At 61.8% G+C, this 18,342-nt stretch overlaps 1 protein-coding gene across 2 annotated transcripts in view; it reads right to left on the reverse strand.

Moving 5' to 3' along the window:
- Positions 1-17,699, reverse strand: part of BRD3 (bromodomain containing 3) — a 34,863-nt gene extending 17,164 nt beyond the window's left edge. Inside the window, exons 1-5 of one of the 2 annotated variants that reach the window (XM_072748229.1) lie at positions 17,488-17,699; positions 3,509-3,833; positions 2,621-2,758; positions 1,773-1,920; positions 750-964 (exon numbers count right to left, since the gene is read on the reverse strand). In XM_072748229.1, coding sequence (XP_072604330.1) covers positions 750-964; positions 1,773-1,920; positions 2,621-2,758; positions 3,509-3,721 — 714 coding nt within the window. In that variant the 5' untranslated portion in view covers positions 3,722-3,833; positions 17,488-17,699. Of the gene's footprint in view, positions 1-749; positions 965-1,772; positions 1,921-2,620; positions 2,759-3,508; positions 3,834-4,475; positions 5,713-17,487 lie in introns of those variants that run through there. The other variant, XM_072748230.1, reaches the window with a different exon arrangement.
- Between the last annotated feature and the right edge of the window lie 643 nt (positions 17,700-18,342).

Genomic DNA, 18,342 nt, shown 5'->3' on the forward strand with positions numbered 1-18,342 from the left:
ACATGCTCCAAAAACAGCCGGGCACTATGTAAGGCAGCCTGGCCAGGCGCCGCCCGCAAGTGCAGGCAGTGAAGGCCACAGGGGAGGGGAGGCAATGGCAGGGGCGTTTTACCTTGGGGGGGCCACTTAACCCCCCTGAGCGCCTGCTTCCGCATGTGTAAGGTGGGGGAAATACTGTCTGCCCCATGGGGCCGCTGCGAGGGGTAAATGGAAGACGACACACATCAATGCCCAGCCGGTGGCCTGCCCTGGCCAGGACGGTCCCTGCCATCAGAGTTCCCAGCCAAACTGGGGAGACGGATGCACTGGAGCTCACGCTAATGGGGCTGCAAGGTGCAGGGTGCAGGTGATGGCTCCTCACCATGCACGTAGGCCTCTGCCCTAACTCCAGGCGGGAGCAGGGGAGCCCCGGACTCCTCCCCCCTACTCTCCCACGCCTCCCCACGGTGACCCATGCACTGCCAAGGCCAAGGCTTCAGGGCCAGAGAAGCTGGGGTTCAGCGCAGCCTGCCCTCACCAGCTGTGTGACCTGCACTCCCTGAGCCTCGGTCTCCCCGTCTGCGTCAGGGGCGATGGCCCAACCTCATGGGTGTAGAACCACTCCAATGTCACGTGTACCAAATACCCAGTAAGTAGTCAGTGCCTGGGGACAGGTGGCAGATGTCCCCCCCTCCCCACCCCTGCTCATATCCAGGAACCCAGGCCTGGTGATCAGAGAGTCAGCTGACCTAGTCCCCAGGGATACTCACCTTGACGACAGGCGGTGTGGGAGGGACCACAGGGATGATGGGCGTCGAGGGAGGAGGTGGGGCGGCGGCCGGGGGAACAGGGACCGATGTGATGTTTGCAGTAATGGTTGGCACAGGGGTGGCAGCAATGACAGGCGTCTGGGAGACAGTGGGGGGGACGCTCTGGAAGGGGGTTGCTGGGGAGACAGAGGACACGGCCACCACTTGCTGCGTACCTTGAAGACAAAGGAAGGACTCTGAACACGCCAGGCTCTACCTGCCAGCTAGCTTCCAGACGCTTCCTGGACCATCCTCAGCCAGAGCACACCAGTGCTGGGGAGACCCTCCTTCTGAGACTCCTGGCCCTTCACGGAACAGGCCTCCACAGGCACTCACCCAACAAACGAAAGGCACTCCCTCTGGCCAGAGACCAGCCTGGGAGGAAGAGCCAGGCCTGGGCCTGAGAAACTGGGGCTCAAGTCAGACTCCGCCAATAACCAGCTGAGTTACCAGGGCAGAGCTACTGAGCCACCCACAGTCCCATCTGCAGAGTGGGATGGCTGGTAGTGTTGGGGACCCAACCCAGCCTCTCTTGAGGGCTGGGCCACCAGCCAGCCTCTCCATCAGGGTGCACCTCTGTTCTGTTCCTGTTCCTGGCCCAGGTAAGACGCCCCGCCCCCCGCCCCAGGGCTCCTAATGCTAATCCTGATCCCCACTGCCCTCCTGACAGGGGACTCGGCCCCTCTCCTGTCACGGAGCAGACAACACCTGCTAAAGAGGCAGTGTCCCAGGGGGACAAAGGGATCTCCTGTGCAGACTTTTGGGAGAGGCGGCCTGAGAGCACAGGGACATGGCAGGACCACAGCCTCCCCAGCAGAGCAGACTCCAAGGCAGATATAGATGGTAGCACAACCACCCAGACTGCCCCCACATCACAGAGAGGGACACTGAGCTCAGAGAGGCCAAGGGACCCGCCCGAGAAACGCTGCTGTCACGTCCCAGGGGGGTGTCAGGACAGAATGGCAGCACCGTCCACCTCTTTACCTGCACTCTGGGTTCCTGCAGCCGGTTTCCGGCCTTTGCCCTTCGGAGCAGGGGGTAATAATTCAACTTCCTCCTGGGGCATCTGGGCCACTTTCTGCAGAAAAATTTTCTCTAAGGCTTGGGCCATTAGCACTATGTCATCTGTGGGCTGAAGACACAGGGAGAGCCAAGGTCACTTGTTGGGAAAGGGGCCACATGCATGCAAAAGATTTCACTGGTCGTGGCTCAAGAAACGTTTATGTAAAACTCTGTTAAAAGATCTGGTAGGGTGGGGGGTGGGGGAGGCAAAAGGAGAGTATCTCATTTGGCACGGCACGTGCAGAAAACAGAACCTCCCGCCCAGTACAACTCAATCCATCTTCACTTTATCACGTCGCTACCACAAATGACAAACCCCCACAAAGTCAGGAGCAGGTGGGCTTTCCCTAATTTACTCTTCTTGCCGAAAACCATCGTGTAGATGGGTTCCATCGGCGCGCAAGGGCCTGGCCACTTTGGGTGGCTGCACGGGGCTGTCAGGGTGTGCATACACACGTGCTGTGGCTCTACACCCATGAGCCCACACTGACCCCATCAGTGTCCCTACACCCGGAGCTCCTAGGTCCAAGGGCACGAAATAATTCCACATGTAAACTACCTTTCCCCCACCAGGCTGCTCCAGGCTTCACTCGTCCCAGGGGTCGTGGGCAGCATGTAGGTCCCCCCGAGCAAGGACTGTGGCCAGAGGGTGACACCCCTCCTCCATCGGAGAGCCGCTACAGAGCCTGGGCACCCCCCCAGGGACCCCGTGGCCGGCACTCAGGGACTCACGGGGGCATTTTGGGGCTGCGTCCCAGGTACTTTCTTACCTTGTTATAAATGTAACAATTTGTAAACATGGTGTTGAAGTCCTGCATACATTCGCTCGCGCTCCAGTAATAATTATTTTCTAGTCTCTTCTTAATAGTCCCCATATCCATTGGGTTTTTTATGATTTTATGGTAATCCTGGGAAAGAGATTTTCAGAGGCATCATCAGTGCACTCTGCAGTGTCATGTTCGCTGTCCCTGAGGAGGGCGATGGCACACGGAGTATCTTCTCGGGTGTGCTGGGCACCATGGTTGGACCAAAGGCAGTGTCTGGTCAGCTGAGGCCGGGTGCAGGGCCTGGGGTGAGCGCCGGGCCCACTTCAAACCACCACCACACATCTCACCCGACAGATTCTGTCTGGATGGGCGGGGCTCAGAGATGCACAGAACCGGGCAGCCGGGGCAGGCCCAGGACCCACTGGCACTGTGGAGAGGGCACTGAGCCTCCAACTCGACTCCAACCCCAGGGCCTGCCGGTAACCCATGCCGAATTGGGCCCAGGGTTTCCCCTGGAAACACTCAGGGTTTCTCTGGGTCCAAATAAGGAACCCATGAGATGATGGGGCCAGCACCCCTGGAGAGTGGGCCACAACCTGCACTGAACGTCTGATGGCGAGGGGCGGAGGCACGGTTCTACAGGAGGGACACGGGAACAGCAAAGGGACAGCTGCTCCCTTCCCTGCCTGTGAGACTCGGGTTCTCCCCGGCTCCCTGCACACTGCCATGCCCCAGGAACCCCTCTGCTCCTCGGTCACCACGGGCCCTGGGCTGGGCCTGGCTTACCGGCACCGCAGCTGCCTGGGCCCAGGCACAGTTCTTCCAGATGGGGGGGGGGGGGGAGCGGCCAGAGGGGCAGGGATGCCAGTGTGGGGAGTAGGGGGTACTCACGGGCAGGTTCAGCTTGATTGCATCCACGGGCTGGTAGAAGGGCCAGGCGAACTGGTGTTTCCAGAGCGTCTTTACCACCACGTTCTGCATGTACTGCAGCTGGTTGGTCTTGCGGCCAGGCTTGGCAGGGTTGGAGACCTCCGGCGGGGGCGGGTTCACCGGGCCCGGGGCCGCCGGGATCCCCGCCGGCGCGACCGTCGTCGTGGTGGACATCCTCCGCGGCTCGCTCACTGGCCGTCACAGCAGCGGCTCAGGGAGGCCCTCGCTTCCACTATGCTCCTTTTGGAGGCCTGACATCCCATTTCTGGGCCCAACCAGGCAGCACCTACAGGGCAGAAGGCACAGCATAGACAGGCCGGTCACCAGGGTCCCACCTCGGGGACTCCCAAGCACACCTGAGCAGTCACGGTGAGGCCAGGTCACGGTGCCCACGCCACTCACCCTGCTCAGACCAGCCCTCACCTGCTACCTGCTCTGACTACTGCTGTCAGGCAGGGGCAGGGATGTGGCGTGAACACAGGCTGCCTGGGTGGGCGGGACAGGCAAGGGTGGGAAGGTGGCCGTCCAGGCACACAGCCAGCAGCGGGAGGCGGGGGCCCAGGAGGCGGCCTCTCCTGGCTCACTGCCCACCAACTGCCCGCCTACTGGGGGCTGACTCGGACTGTTCTTGAGCGTGGCAATTTTGGAGGAATGATTCACACGTAGAGAGGGCTCCAGCATCAACCCCACAGAGCCGAGCCAGGCAGGCAGAGCATTCGCAGAATCGCGTGTGGCGTGTGGATCTGGGCCCCTTTGGGGCGAGGTTCTGATGTAACCATGAGAACCAGCGCTGGTTTGTGATGGCAGGCCAGGGTGTGACACGCCCGGCCCCAGGCCAACCATGGGGGCAGGAGAGAGCACATCTCACCCAGCACTCTCTGTAAACACAGGGCTGCTGCCGACCTCCCCAGCTTTCGGGAATGCTCACCAAGCTCATGGCTGGGAAGGAAGACGACCAGCGACGCCCTGGAACCAACAGGCCAGTCCCACCGTGGGCAGCCTTACTGAAGTTTCCTGGCTGGAAGCTGCTGGCCCACTTTTACTTGTAGGGCCTAGAGCAGATCAGAGGCCGCACGTGGATAGGAGCACTGGGCCCCATCTGTGTGCCCTGTCACACTTCCAGTATTTATGTGTCCTTGTTACAATATTCAGGCAGTTCGGGTTGGAGTGGCAGCCCTATGGCATGAGGGGCCAGACGGGACGGGGGGAGGACAGAGCAGCACAGGTTGGCCCCTGGAATCAGCCACCCTACCCACAACTTGCAAAAGTGGATCCTTAAAACTTTGAGAGTCTCGTGAGGTGGTTAACATCCTGTTGGTAGCTTGCCACCTGCCACGTGGGCGTGTTTACAGCAGAGTAATTGGCACTTGCTACAAACCACTCCAACCAGAGCAAAAAGGGCTCAAGCCGACAGCAGGTGCATGTTGCCCACCAAGACCTGCTCTGCATTCAAGGGACACCCTGGAACCCCCACGAGGTGCCACGCCCACCACCCTGGGGAACCCACAGCTGCTCCCCTCTTTCACACCCTCCTGGGGAGAGCTGGCACCTCTCTCCTGCTTCTCTATCTTGCCAAGCCAGGGGAGGGGCACAGTCAGCACGGTGCCCATGGCCCCAACCAGATGCTCAGCAGGGGGTGGGGATGGGTGGCTGAGCCAACCTGTGCTAATGGCAATAAGGGTAGGTCTTCACCACCAGAAAGACTGGGAGCCTGGAGCAAACCTGAGTTGTCCCTCATGCCCCACTGCCCACCTCCCCCCACCTCCCCCCACCCCCAGCAGGCCAGCAAGTGCAAACTTGGCCCAAACACCACCTCCACCTGCGGGAGCTCCTTCGGTGCACTCAGGAGGTTCCACCACCTGCTCCCTAGGTATCTGGCAGGTGGGTGGGTGGCCAGCACCTAGCACTGCTGCTGCTTCTGCAGGTGCACAGCACAGAAAGCCACAGAAGTTAGGACACAGCCAGGGCCTAAAAAATGATCTGGAAGGACATGGGCCAAGGTGCAGCTGGCCTCGTCCAGGCAGGAGGGCACGCAGGCATGCTCACTACAGGGCCATCCTCAGGCTCCCACCCAGACTTGAGGCCTGCCTCAAGGCCTCCCCCCCTCTTCCAGCTCTGAACGCCGCTCCAAACATGTGGCTGAGTGGGAAGCTGGCTCTGGCCACAAACACGGGATCCCGTCCCCTAACCCCGTCTTGAGGTAAGAGCCCAGGGGCAGCACAGTGGCTGCCATGAGCCTGACTTGCAGGACTGTGCCACATGCCAGCCCAACCCAGCCCCCTGCCCCGCCCCTGGCACTGCCAGGGGTCCCAGACCACACTGCTGAAGCTCTGAGCAGAGTGCCTGGTGCTGCCACATGCTCCCTGAGGGCCAGCGGTCACTACAGGCCACAGGAGTTCTTCCGCGGTGGCCCATCATCAGCCCCGGGAGAGTCTGTGTGGTTCAGAGGGGACATGTGCAGAAAGAGCCCAGCGGCATCCAGCACATAGTACCCACAATCTGCGGGGACCCTGCACAGGGATGAGCCCTCCCTCTTTCTGCAAACTGCTGAAACAGACCCCTCCAACACCTGACAATGGCCACAGGGCTTGTGGTGTCCCATCAGAGTGGCAGTGTCCAGCCCTCTGCTTCTCTCAGCTCTCACAGCTCCCAGCAGCCCAGGCCCCAGCTCAACACGGGGGGGACATGGTGGCAGTCAGAGTATAACAGGTTGGTGGGCCCCCTTACAAGCCCTGCGATTGCAGGTGCCAGGATCCACCTCTCAGGAGATCAGCAAGGGGAGAGTCAGAGAGCTTACATTGGACGCCTCCAGAACCTGACCCGAGAGCCGCCTCGGCAAGGGAAGAGGACTCAGAGAAGCCCTCCAAACATAAAGTTGCACAGGACACCCAGCACAACTCCTCTGGGGCAACAGGCAGTAAGTGGCCGCCTCCCTGCAGACGGAGCCCAGGCCTGGGGGTCAGTCACCTCTGCTCAAAGCCCAGCAGGATGGGCTGAGTCTAGGGTGAGCAGAGCCATGGCAGTCTAGACCTGGGCTGCTCAGGTCTAGGGTGAGCAGAGCCATGGTGAAAGCCTGGCCTTGCCTTTCCCCTGGACGCTTCTCCAGACCCGATGGTGACATCACGGACACTGACAAGCACAGAGGGCTGTCCCTCAGCCTCCCTCATCTGGGAGGGATAAGGGCTGCATTCTGAGACCGGGGAGCAAATGCTGCTTCCAGAGAAGTAAAAATGTAAGCAGATCACCAGCACACCCTCTCACAGGGGCAGCTACGAACAAAGTAAGGGACAAAGTGCAAAACAACATGGGGTTCAAAAGAGAGGTACAGCTGCCGTGCAGTCACGTGACGCCCACCACCTGTGCCCAACACTCAGAGCACCCCATGCTCCTTCGGTGTGCTCAGGAAGTTCCTCTCAGCAATGTGTCCAGCATCCACCCCACGCCTCGCCCTGTGTGGGCCTCGGGCCCAGGCCTCACTGCTGCCCTCCTGGGGTGAGGCCGGTGGGAGCAGACGGTGGAGAGAACACCAAGTATGTTGAGTGGTCAGCCACGGCCACAAGCTCTTTACCTCTGCGGATGCTCAGACTCATGTGGCCTGAGGCCAGAGTGACAAAGCTGAGGCTCTTCCACCTGCGGGGATTTCCTGAGGCTGTCCACATGGGCATTTGGGGACATAAGCCACCAGGGGCGGGGGGGAGAGGACCAGGCAGCTAAAGAACGAGATGGCCCTCCCGTTGCCACACCAACACCAAGACCTCTGGCAAGCAGGGCCATGTGGAGGGCGGCAAGGAGCACCCACTGGGTCTGCCACATCAGGGTTCAAAACTCGGCTCCCTCACCAGCTGACCTGTGGCACTGCTGTCACCTACCGAGTGCTCCCAACTCCATGGTCAGACACAGGTGCGTGGCTTCCCACCCACGAGGATGAAGGGACCAGGGGCATCCTGGCCAATGGCAAGGGAGCTGGGGAACACTGGCATGTTGGGCTGGAAGGAGTTATCCTGGTTCCCAAATCACCCGGAGAGGGGACTCAGCACAGGGTCAGAGACCAGAGCCCGAGGGTCTCTGCATACCCATTACCAGGTGCTGTGAGGACACAATGAGGTCACACGTGGGACCGAGAACTGAAACGTGTCTACCTAAGATAACCACCACCCTCCACCTCGCCACCTCATCCCAGCAGAGCAGGAGCAGCCTCTCAATGCCCCAACTCCACGATGACGGCAGCCAGGCTTGGAGAAGCAGCACGTCTGTCAACGAAGCAGGAAGGCTCTTGCTGCAGACTGCTCTTCCCTGGGGCCTGTGCCTCCAGGTGGGCACTGGCCCCTCTCTGATCCCCCAGGCTTGGCCTCTATGCAGGAGCATGGGGCCCCCAGCCCCGCCCCTTGGCCATGCCAGGCTGGGGAGAAACGCCCAGGCAGTAAACTGCCATGGGGGCCGGCAGGGCCTGCTTCTGCGTCTGCTGCCAGGGACCTCCGGCACCTTCTCCTCAAGGGAGTCCCTAGTGGGATATGCCAGGGCCCCCAAATCAGGAGGGAAACAAAGGCAAATTGGGGCCACAGAAGGGTCTGGCCTCACCTCTTGGCCCAATCTATTGTGGCTGGGTGGGGGATGCCAAGATGGGGGTCATGGAGGGAGTGAAGATAAAAGCCCAGCTGGGACCCCATTCCCCGGGTCCCCATCAGCCTATGGCAACACGTACTGGGTACTGGTTGCAAAAGAGAAAACTGAAGCCCAGGGTGCTCAGAGCTCTCACACCAGTGCACAGTCTCTTGGGCAACCAAGCTCCCCTGGACACCCCCACTGTGGCAGGCAACCTGTGAGCCCCAGGGACCCCTGACTTCCCTTCAGCTCCAGCACACACCCCATGCCATGGCCAGAGTCTGATCCTGATCCTGATCATTGCCCCCTCCTCCCGGGAGCCAGGCATGCCTGGATCGAGTCTGCTGGATTTCCGAACCCAGTGAATCCACCGTTCCAGGGTGGTGGGGGGGCGGGGGCAGGATCTCTGACACACACATGCCCACCCCCAGGGCCTGAGATGACATCCCAAATCAAACACAATATGCTGCAAGGAAACATGAATTTTCATCCTAAGGATAAACAAGGATCTGCTGCAGGGTCAGGTTTTGCTGCACAAGAATTAGGGAAAAAAGCTCTGTCCCTAGAGTTTCTGGTGACTGGAGTGGAGCCAAGGATGGCGGCCCTGTGACAAGGAAGGCTGCCTGTCACTATCAGCTTCTACGCCAGCCTGGAACTTTACGATGTCACATGGAGGGGGACAGGCCTGTACTTCTCCATCTCATAGTCCAGGCAATCACAGGTAGGTGAGAGAGCCGGTGGGTGGCACCCCCGGGACTCGGGCACCTGCGCCAATTTGCTAGAAATGCCTGCTATGAAGTGAACGCGAGGGGCGTCTACTTCAACACTATTTGATAACCTTTCGGATACAATGTTAACGCTTTGGGGGTGATAATGGTATTGCAGCTCTAAGTTTTCTAGAGTCATTATCTTGCAGAGACAGGTGCTCAAAGTCTTCTGAATAAGACGCGTCTGGAGCTTGTGTCCCGATAGTGGCCGTGGGGCTTTGCAAATAAGATGGGACAAAGCAGGAGAGGCTGAGCACTCTGGGGGTTGTGGACGGCCTCTATTCCCTCCACTTCTGTCTCCACTGGAAACTCCCACAGCACCAGAAGAGGGCAAACTCCACTTTTCCTTGGGTGTTCAGGCTCCGGCATCCCCCACCCCTTCACAGCAGCTGCCAGCCCTGGGGGACACGACTTTGCTCCCCACTTACCTGGGTGGGAAGAGGACCCCCTCGCACGGGAGGTGCCAAAGAGACCCCAGCACCTCAAGCCTACACGTGCTTGTAAAATCTGTGAGCTGCAAGGTCTGCCCTGCACCCCCCAGCTGTCCCCAGGGGAGGGGGTGCAGGTCTCCTGGGGTAAGCACACAGGAGGAAAAGGTACAGCTCCAGTCCGTGGACCTGAGAGCCCACAGGCCGCCTGATGCCCACTGGCTGGAAACCATTCTTCTAGAGCGTGGGTCTAAAGGTCTGTAAGCACATAATGCAGGAGCAATTAATTTCACCATTAAGGCTCCCCAGGGTCAGGGAGCCTCCAGAATGTGCCTGGGGCTGTCAGGGTGCGGTGCTCTGCACACACCCGCTGACAGACACTTCACTTGGGTTCCCTATTTACTGCAAGGACAGCACCCGCCTTGCACGGGCAGCCCTCCCGGTGGTCACGGAGTGGGGACCCCACTTGAACGCAGCCCCACAGCCAGCAGGGAAGTGGTGCTCCCCCCAGGACAGCCCCAGAAGCCATTGCTGAGCGCCCACTCTGTGTTAGGTGCTGTCGGGCAGGAGGCCGAGGCTCAGAGAAGCTGCCCCGCTTCCCAGGGGACAGCTGCCAAGGCAGGAAGGCAGCACGTGCAAACTGGGTGAAGGTCAAAGTGGAGACAAGCCGCCTTTGACACAAGAGGATCTGAAACTGCCCAGAGCGGAAACTCAGATAAACCACAAAAACCCTCAAACACAAGTGAAAGCCAGAGATCCGGAGTCCTGGCGAGACCCCAAGGAGGGCTTCCCAAGTGGACAGCAGGCAGGGGAGGGCAGGGGACACCGACTGGCCTCCCCACCCTCCAGGACCATTCGCACTCCTCCACTCAGAGGGGCTCTGTGCTGGGCCTTGGCAGGTGGGAACAGGGCCCAGGGTCTGCAGGCTGCAAGATGGGGGCTGGCCTGGAGGCAGCAGGCCAGCTCCTCACCTCTTCCCAAGAGCTTAGACTCAGCCCCTCAAGTCAAGTCCTCAAGGATGGACTTGCCTCCATCCTCCACGGGGATCTAGAATCCTAGATAAAACAGAAATCCACCTACCTGGAGGCTCGTCTAGCCCACAGGAACATCAGGAGAGACCTTATTCGGGGCCTTGGACACATGAGGGGGCTCTCTGTCCAGTGGCCGTGTAGAGACCACTCCAAGCCTGGGCCACAGATGCAGCAGCCCTTCCGCCAGAGCGCTGAGCTGCAGGTGGTACCAGAGGCAGGCAGAGCTGAAGCCCCTGGGCACCTGAGACTGAAGCTGGTAGGGGATGGACCCTCCCTGCGGTGGCTACAGGGCACCTCCAGCCCTGGGGGGATGAGGCCGGAAGGGGGCAGGGGTGGGGGCATTTCCGGGCTGGCTTGGCCCAGAGCAAGGGCCCCTATTTGGACCCAGGGATCCCCAGCTTTCAAGGGAGGGTGGAGGGGCCACAGGGGACAGGATGGGGAGAGGCTGAGCAATTCTGCAAGGGTTGGTGGAGGTTCTCAGGAGGCTCCTAGTGTGGGGGGCATCTGGGGGCCTGAGGGGACATCGTGGCATGCCATAGGAGGATAAGAGGCACCTAGGGACGCTGACACCAAGGGAGGAGGTGGTTGGAGGTAGGAGGGAGTCCCCCAGTCTCGACTGCCGAAGGGGACCAGGGGCAGGGCCTGAGCTCACTTAGGCCCGCCTTGTCCTGCTCAGATCCGCGGTGCCCACCAGCACCAAGGACGGTCTTGTGAATCTCAACCTCCTGAGGTGGGTGCTCACTCTCTCTGCACCAGGGGGTCTCTGTGCTTGTAGGGGGCTCCCTCACTGCCACACTCCAGTCCTGGTCTCCTTGTACCATCCTGGCAGGGCATCAGTAGCTGTCCACCCATCTTCCAAGTAGGGACAAAGGCTCAGAGGCAAAGGGGCAACAGGTCGCCCAGCCAGAAGGAAGCAGAGGCAGACCTCAAACGAGGCCATGTGCCCCACACCAGAACCCCAGCTACCGCCTCTCAGAAGCCTCTTCCCCATCCAGCAGATCCCGAGCTAAGTGGGCCCCAGAGCAGGGCACCTCTGCCCCCAGGCGGCTGGCCAAGCCTCCACAGTACATGCTGACCAGTGGCTGCCCTGGGGCCGGCAGGCCAGATCACAGGAAACTGGATCCGTGAGGCCAGGGTCGACTTCCATGATAGACGGAGCCAACTGCCCGTGGGGCCAGGTGAGGGGACCCCAGGGGAGCAAACGAGCAGGCTGGGCCCACCGCTGCCTCCTGCCCACACTCTGGGCCTGTCACACCCTGCCCAGCCAGGGCCCTGAGCCTGCCTGAAAGGTCTAGGTCACACCTGCCCTCTGCTGGCCCAGTCCCATCTAACCTGTGGGCGCTCCACCCGGTGCTATGGGACTGTCACCAGGCCCCAGGTCTGGCCTGCAGGTTGACCCACACTGTTGTCCCCTCACCTACCTGATACCCTGTCATGTCCTCTCGGCTCTGGTGTCATTACTACACCAGAGTACCTCCCACAGTAGCGGTGTTACTACAGCCCCAGTGCTCCCTGGAGTACTTCCCACGGCAGTGGTGTTACTACAGCCCCAGTGCTCCCTGGGAGTGCCTCCCACGGTAGTGGTGTTACTACAGCCCCAGTGCTCCCTGGAGTACCTCCCACGGCAGTGGTGTTACTACAGCCCGTGATCCCTGGAATACTTCCCACGGTAGTGGTGTTACTACGGTCCCAGTGCTCCCTGGGAGTGCCTCCCACGGTAGTGGTGTTACTACAGCTCCAGTGCTCCCTGGAGTACTTCCCACGGTAGTGGTGTTACTACGGCCCCAGTGCTCCCTGGAGTACCTCCCACGGTAGTGGTGTTACTATGGCCCCAGTTCTCCCTGGAGTACCTCCCACGGTAGTGGTGTTACTACGGCCCCAATGCTCCCTGGGAGTGCCTCCCACGGTAGTGGTGTTACTACGGCCCCAGTACTCCCTGGGAGTGCCTCCCACGGTAGTGGTGTTACTACGGCCCCAGTGCTCCCTGGAGTACCTCCCACGGTGGTGGTGTTACTACGGCCCCAATGCTCCCTGGGAGTACCTCCCACGGTAGTGGTGTTACTACGGCCGCAGTGCTCCCTGGAGTACCTCCCACGGTAGTGGTGTTACTACGCCCCAATGCTCCCTGGGAGTGCCTCCCACGGTAGTGGTGTTACTACAGCCCCAGTGCTCCCTGGAGTACCTCCCACGGTAGTGGTGTTACTACAGCCCCAGTGCTCCCTGGAGTACCTCCCACGGTAGTGGTGTTACTACAGCCCCAGTTCTCCCTGGAGTACCTCCCACGGTAGTGGTGTTACTACAGCCCCAGTTCTCCCTGGAGTACCTCCCATGGTAATGGTGTTATTACAGCCCGTGATCCCTGGGAGTACTACCCACAGTGCTGGTGTTACTACGGTCTCAGTGCTCCATGGGAGTACGTCCCAAGGTAATGGTGTTACTACAGCCCCAGTGCTCCCTGGGAGTGCCTCCCACGGTAGTGGTGTTACTACAGCCCCAGTGCTCCCTGGGAGTGCCTCCCACGGTAGTGGTGTTACTACAGCCCCAGTGCTCCCTGGAGTACCTGCCACGGTAGTGGTGTTACTACAGCCCCAGTTCTCCCTGGAGTACCTCCCATGGTAATGGTGTTATTACAGCCCGTGATCCCTGGGAGTACTACCCACAGTGCTTGTGTTACTACGGTCTCAGTGCTCCATGGGAGTACGTCCCAAGGTAATGGTGTTACTACAGCCCCAGTGTTCACTGATGTTACTACTCACAGTGGTGATGTTACCTCAGCCCAAGTACTTGCATGTAAACCAAGCTACTCTTGCAGGCTCTCCTCCCCATTGCTCCTTCTCCCCCTTTGGACCACCCTGTAGGGGCGGGACTCTGTCACCATAGGGGACAGTCACGTGGTCACCTGTGTCTCTAACCCCAGACCCACAATCAGCTGGGCCAGGGCAGCAGGGAGGCAGCTGAGACAGTGGAACACAGAAGGGTGCCTGCCTTATCTGAGTCCACAGCCAGCGAAGCCCAAAGTCTTAACGCCCAGCCCCTGGCTCAGGGCTGGCACCATGAATACGCAGTCAATGTTAGGGGTAGGCACACAAGCCAATGGCAATAAGCTGGGGGGGCACCCCCTTCTTGAAGCCCATACCACTCCAACTGTCCCTTACGCCCACACCGCACCCCTGGAACACTCTCTGGTCACAGTCATTGCACAGGGAAGGCATCCCCTCAGCTTAGTCACAGAACTGAAACGGCTCCTCTTCTTTCTGGTAGGCCTTACAAGGGTGCAGATGTACAGAACTGAGAACATGGTCCTGCCTGCGGGCAGCGGCCACCACTGACAGAAGCCAACAGGTGAGGACATTCCCACCTCCAAGTCCCGGGGTTCCAGGTACCTGGGACCTCGATGGGGCCCCCAGAGCCCCAGCTCCTATGATATGGTGCCCCCACTCCAGCCACCAAGCCCAACTTTAACCACACACAGAGAAAATGGATTAGGGACACCTGAACTGTCACTGCACTCCAGGTGACATATTTCAAGGAGATGGAAAAGTACTTCCAAACACCTCATTAACTCTGGACGAGGTCCCCCGGAACTTCCAGGGCCTGTGGCAAGCAGGAGGAGGCTTCCTCCAAAACGCAGCTTTTAGCTGGCTCTCACTGGAGATCATAAAGGCCCTAAAAAGGAGGTCAATTGAGAGCAGACTCTCTTCTAGAATACTTAAAAGCTGGAGAAAGAAATAAACACACACCTATAGCACTGAAGCAGCAGGGCTGAAAGCCTCTGGCCGCACACAGGTCCCCATTACCACTACTGTAAACATACATCCAGGAGCCAGACTTCAAATGTAAACCACCAAAGCGTGAATGATCCCGAAACATGACACTTTAAGAGCCCCCAAGCTTCTCGAATGGCAGGAGCACAAGTACCCAGAGTGGGGGGGGCGGGGGTGTGCAAGCACCAAAGGCTTCCTGGACACACCAGCCACCACCTGGGCACCTAGACAGTGACCAGTAGCCCCGGTCCAAACACACCAGGCAGCCCACTGTGACGTAGACACCTATCGGTCTCTTCTGCTCAAACAAAGGGCAAAGCCCCACGTGGGATGGAAGGAGTGCTCCCAAGATGCAAATTCCTGGGGCACCCCAAGTTCCCAAAGGTAAGAATACGGCAAGCAGGGTGCTGCTTTCCACCGTAATTCTTTAAAATTTCCTTGTGGGGCAGCCCAGGTGGCTCAGCGGTTTAGCACCACCTTCAGCCCAAGGCATGATCCTGGAGACCCAGGATCGAGTCCCACATCGGGCTTCTGGCATGGAGCCTGCTTCTCCCTCAGCCTGAGCCCCTGTCTCTCTCTCTCTCTCTCTCTCTCTCTCTCTCTGTGTGTGTCTCGTGAACAAATAAATAAAATCTGTAAAAAAATAAATAAATAAATATAATAAAATTTCCTTGCGAAACAAATGCTTCAACTGGCCACTGGCCTGCTGATGCAAGGTATACAGGGCTTGCCTTTGGGGTCCCGCTGGTTATAGTTCAAAGATCAGTTAGGAAAGAAAGGAGGAACAGGCTACCTACCCATCCACACTACTGAGCCAGGCCCCTGAACTGCCTCCCCATCAACTATCTGCAGAGCAGCTTCAGGCGCGTCTCCAGCAGTGGGGACTTGGTGGGCTCTGGGTCCGGGCGGGCCCCCACTCCTGGCTCGACCCCAGCTTCCTGTGGGCCCACCAAGGGAACGCTGCTCTCCCGAGGAGGACAGGGCCGCCACTGGTGGACAGAAGGCCAGACGGACACCGTGGCCACGCATGGAACAGGGTCCTGTTAGTCTTGTGCCAACCACTCTACTCCAGGGGCTGGGGGCCAACACTCCCCAAGGAAAGCTCCACCACCTAGAACCAGGAAGTGGCTGTGCACCTCACCACTAGCTGGGCACAGGGCTCTGGTGGCTGGCGACTTGCCAGGCTGCAGGAAGAGGGCACAGGAAGGAGCCTTTGGCTGCAGCAGCGCCAGGCTGGGCGGTACACGGTGCAAGGCCCCCGGCCCCCACCCCCCCTCTCCGCTTTCACTTTCTGCCCAACACTGCCCGAGAGTCAAAGGCGGGAGCAGAGTGTTTACAAATCCCCTCCTTTATTCAAAGCTCACTTCTAAAGCACGCGTGAACTCCTGCTGAAGGAAATCAATTACTCTACTTCCTAAATACAAAATAAAAATCCCAACGATGCCAAATGTCCACTCCCCCACCCCCCAGAAAAAGCATCTTAAACCCCTCCTCCCTGGATGTCCCCAAAGCAGGGCTGGGACTGGATCTAGGCCTCTGCGGAGCTGCTGGGAGGCAGCTTCCAGATGCCCAGGGGCAGAGGCATGCCCCTCCCCCCCAGGTCACCAGAAAAGTCAGAAATGCCCCTCACCTCCAGGTGTCACCTCCTGCCCAGAGGGCGGGCATTGTAACGCCCTGCGTGTGCCCTATCTTTCCTGATCTGCAACCACCAGCACACACCAAAGGCCTCCACACGAGAAAGGGCAAACACAGAGCTTTATTTGCAAACGGGAGGCCACAATCAGGGCCGCTGCGCAGGGCCCGGGGAAGGAGGGAAGAGGTCTCTAACTCCTGAGGACCGACCCCCTTGTACAGATGCAGCCCTTTCCTTGTCCACTTTAAAGCCGAAACTGCTCCCCCCAAAAAACACCAGGCCGCTTTGTGTAGGCTTGAGGATCTCCTGGGGCCACTCCATGGACCCAGGAAAAGCAGCTCCATCTTGAAGGAAAGACTTAAAGAAGACAGCCAACAGGACTCCCTTGTCCCTCTCACTGGGGTGGGGGAGCGTGAAGATGAGCCTCTGGGATCCCTTTCCTTGGTTTCCTTCTGATGCACAACAGCCACCCCACACCCACCGGCTAACTTTGCAGTCCACAACCAAGTTAACGCCCGGGGCGGGGGGTGGGGGGGCGGTAAGACACACTAGTTCTGCACGCCTGGGCGGAGAGCTTCCAGCCAACGTGAAGGGTCGCAGGACACTGAGGGGCTGGCCCAGCACAGGAACTCCCAGGGGAGCCCCCCCCAGCTCCATCCTGTGTCCAAAATTGTCCCCGGGCTCCCTAGGCCCCCGGGGAAAGGAGGCCGCCCAAGGCCTCCACGCTAGCCCTGCCCCCTAGGAGCAACCGGTGCAGAGAGCTCCCCGGCCCACCGCTGTACTCGCGGGGGAGCCCACTTGGGCCACGGAGACGTTCGAGGTTGCGTGGCGGGCATCCCTCCCGACGGGCTGGTGCCACGGTCAGGCCGGTGCCACCCCGGGTGGGACAGAGGGGAAGCACCCCGCTCCTCCCGCTCCCAGCCACCCTCGCCCGGATTAAGCGCCTTTCAGGCTGATTTCAAAACGGGAACTGGGTCTCCTCCGGGCCTGGCGGCAACGACCCAGCAAGTCCAAGGGGCTCCAAGTCAGCGCCGGGCCCCCAACTCTGCGAGGAGGCTGCCCCGCGCCGCTCCGAGTCGGGCCCGGGCCTGGTCTCGCCCCCCGCCCTGGCGGCGGCGCCGGGCCCCCAGCGCGAGCCCCGAGGGGCCCGCAGGCAGGCAGGGCGGGCGGGCGGGCGGGCTCCGGGAAAGTGGCGCCGGGGCGCACGGCGGGCCTGGGACGCCGCCGCGCACCGTCCCCCTCCGCGTCCTCCCTCGGTCCCCCCTCCGAAAGATGGCGGGCAGAGGAAAGGGGGGAAAAAATCCCTTCCGCGAGGGAGGGCGCGGGAGGCCGGGCTGGCGCGGGGCGCGCGGGCCGTGCCAACTCCGGGCTGCGCGCCCCAGCTGCGGCGACGCCCCCAGCCCGGGGCGCGGGCGGCCGGGAGGGCGCGGGCGAGGGCGAAGGGGAGGGAGCCCGCGCCGAGGGCGAAGGGGAGGGAGCCCGCGCCGCCGCCGCCGCCGCCGCCGCCGCCGCCGCCGCCGCGACCCCGGGCGGCCGCCGCGCTTTGTTGCATCGTGGCCGCGCACAAAGGCGGCGGCGGCCCGGGCGCCCGACTCCCGGGACGCGCCGGCGGCCCGCGCGGGGCGCACGGGGCCGCGCTCCCCGGCCCGCCCGGCCCGCCGCCGCCCGCGCCGCCCGCCGCCCCGCGCGCGCAAGGAAGCAAGAGAAAGGCGTACTTGGCCTCGGCGGCTCCGACGGCCGTCCCTCCCGGCCCGCGCGGCCGGCTCCTCTTTGGCTCGCCGGCCCCGGCAGCATAATAGACGCGCCGGAGCCGAGCAGGGCTCATGCGCTGCGCCGCGGCGCCTGGCGGGAGTCGTAGTCCGCGGCCGGGCCCGCGCCAGGGCCGCCCAGGGGAGGCCGCGGCGCGCGGACTACATGTCCCGGCCCCGCCGGCGCCGCGCCCCGCCCCGCGCGCCCCCGCCCGCTGCCCGCCCCGCCGACCCGGCCGCGAGCGGGCCCGGCCCGGGGGGCGCGCGGGGCGGGGCGGGGCGGGGACCCCCGGCGGCCGCCCCCAGCCCGGGGCCCGCGCCGCCCGCCCTCGGTCCGCGCCGCCCGCCCTCCCGCGCTGGGGCCGGGGAGGAACTTGCTGCTACGGGCGAATTTCCTGGTGCCCGCGAGAGGCGCGGAAAAGGCAGGAGCGCGGCCGCCGCCCGCCGCCCGCGACTCCCGCCCGGGGACCCCGGAGCCGGCGCCCTCGCGCCCCGGCCGCGCACCGTCGGGGCGGCGCGCACCTGCCGAGCCCCGTGTTTGTAAACAAACCGCGCGCCTAATTAGCCCGGCGGGGGCGCGCGCGGAGGGCGGGGCGGGGCGTCGGCGCGCGCGCAGGGGCGGCCCCGCCCGGGGAGGAGCCGCGCTCGGCCGCGCCCCCCTCGAGCTGCCCACCTCCGCCGGGGCGCGCGGGGGGCGGGGCGCGGAGCCGAGCCGCGGGGCTAGCGACTAGCGGGGGACGTGCCTAACGCCCGCGCCCGCGCCCGCGCCCGCGCCCGCCAGCCCCACTTTCCCCGTCTGCCCAGTGGGGGCAGGAATAGCAT

Source organism: Vulpes vulpes, chromosome 2, assembly GCF_048418805.1.
Source record: "Vulpes vulpes isolate BD-2025 chromosome 2, VulVul3, whole genome shotgun sequence".
Classification (NCBI taxonomy): Eukaryota; Metazoa; Chordata; class Mammalia; order Carnivora; family Canidae; genus Vulpes; species Vulpes vulpes.